The sequence below is a fragment of the Penaeus monodon genome, chromosome 32 (assembly GCF_015228065.2).
Source record: "Penaeus monodon isolate SGIC_2016 chromosome 32, NSTDA_Pmon_1, whole genome shotgun sequence".
In the NCBI taxonomy this organism is placed as follows: Eukaryota; Metazoa; Arthropoda; class Malacostraca; order Decapoda; family Penaeidae; genus Penaeus; species Penaeus monodon.
In genome coordinates, this window is record NC_051417.1 from 8513820 (window position 1) to 8515020 (window position 1201).

The following is a 1201-nucleotide window of genomic DNA, read 5'->3' on the forward strand; positions in this document are numbered from 1 at the left end:
CCGAACACTCGAAAAATTCCCCAAAGAAAGTCCATGCAGAATTCACTCCCCTGCCTAACGAGCTCCAACAGGGTTTGCGAGGCTGACGAACCTGCTACCATTACGTTCTAATGCTCACTCCGACACCGCCGGGACCGAGACCAGGGGGAGAGACGGTGAGGAGGGGAAGGGGGGAGCGACAAGAGGGTGTACATACGACGGGGGGAGGGGGAGGGGAGCGACGAGAGGGTAGGAGGGATGTGCTTATGAAGGGAGAGAGGGCATGGAGAGTGGTTAAGAGAGGGGGGGGGGGTTGGATGGGGATGAGGGGGAGGGGGGGAGGGGAGCTTGAATTAGGAGAGAGTGGGGGAAGAGAAAGAGGGGAGGGGGGTGATAGGAAGGGTGTGCATACGACGGGGATGGAGAGCAGGGATAAGGAAATAGTGGATGAAGCTAGAGGGAGGATAGAGAGATGTCCATGCGAGATTTACACGAATAAGGAGAGGAGGCATAAGGAGGGCTAAAACGGGGAGCGAAAAAAGGGAAGGAGTAAGTAGGATTCTTGGAAGTGCAGCTCCTCTATGACCCTCTCTACACTGGCACTGTGGACCAGTCGGCAGGGAGGACGTGATTACAACGTTTACTGGCGGAGGCATAGGTCTCGGGCGGCCCTTCCTGTCGTGTGCCGGAGGTTAACTGTCACCACAAAAGGTCGTCAAGCAGCGTCCTCTGAATTCCAATAGGTATTTGCGTATACATGCAATGCTTCGACACTGAATTTGCAACCGAAGCGCTGTCTAAACCGTGCAAATTGTACCAGCGCAGTCCCTGAGCCACCATTGGCAAGATCCCTCCCATCTCACCTGTCCACAGCGATGAGCAGGACGGAGAAGATGGCCGCCTCCACCGCCAGGGCCATGAGCGCCTGCGAGGCCTGACACCACCAGAAGTCCTCCTCGCTGACGTCTCCTTCAGCAGCCGTGGTCAGCAAGGGCGTGAGGCCGCCTACCCTCAGAGCCTGGACAGGAACCACCACAACCGTCGACAGCAGGTTGGCTGAGGTCAGCGACAGAACGAACCTGTGGGAGTTGGGAAAAGGTCAGTGGCTTTGGTGGCACTTGGCATGAGTACAGAACTGCGTCTTAGATGATGGAGATGAGAATAAGGCAACAGGGATTGTCTCGCGCGTGTGCTTGAGTGCGGGGAGGCTGAGTGGGTCTGC

At 57.0% G+C, this 1201-nt stretch overlaps 1 protein-coding gene across 1 annotated transcript in view; it reads right to left on the minus strand.

The window, feature by feature from the left end:
* LOC119593475 (beta-1 adrenergic receptor-like) overlaps positions 1-1061 on the minus strand; it is a 23461-nt gene extending 22400 nt beyond the window's left edge. Inside the window, exon 1 of the mRNA XM_037942410.1 lies at positions 843-1061. Coding sequence (XP_037798338.1) covers positions 843-898 — 56 coding nt within the window. The 5' untranslated portion in view covers positions 899-1061. The remainder of the gene's footprint in view (positions 1-842) is intronic.
* Positions 1062-1201: the final 140 nt, after the last annotated feature.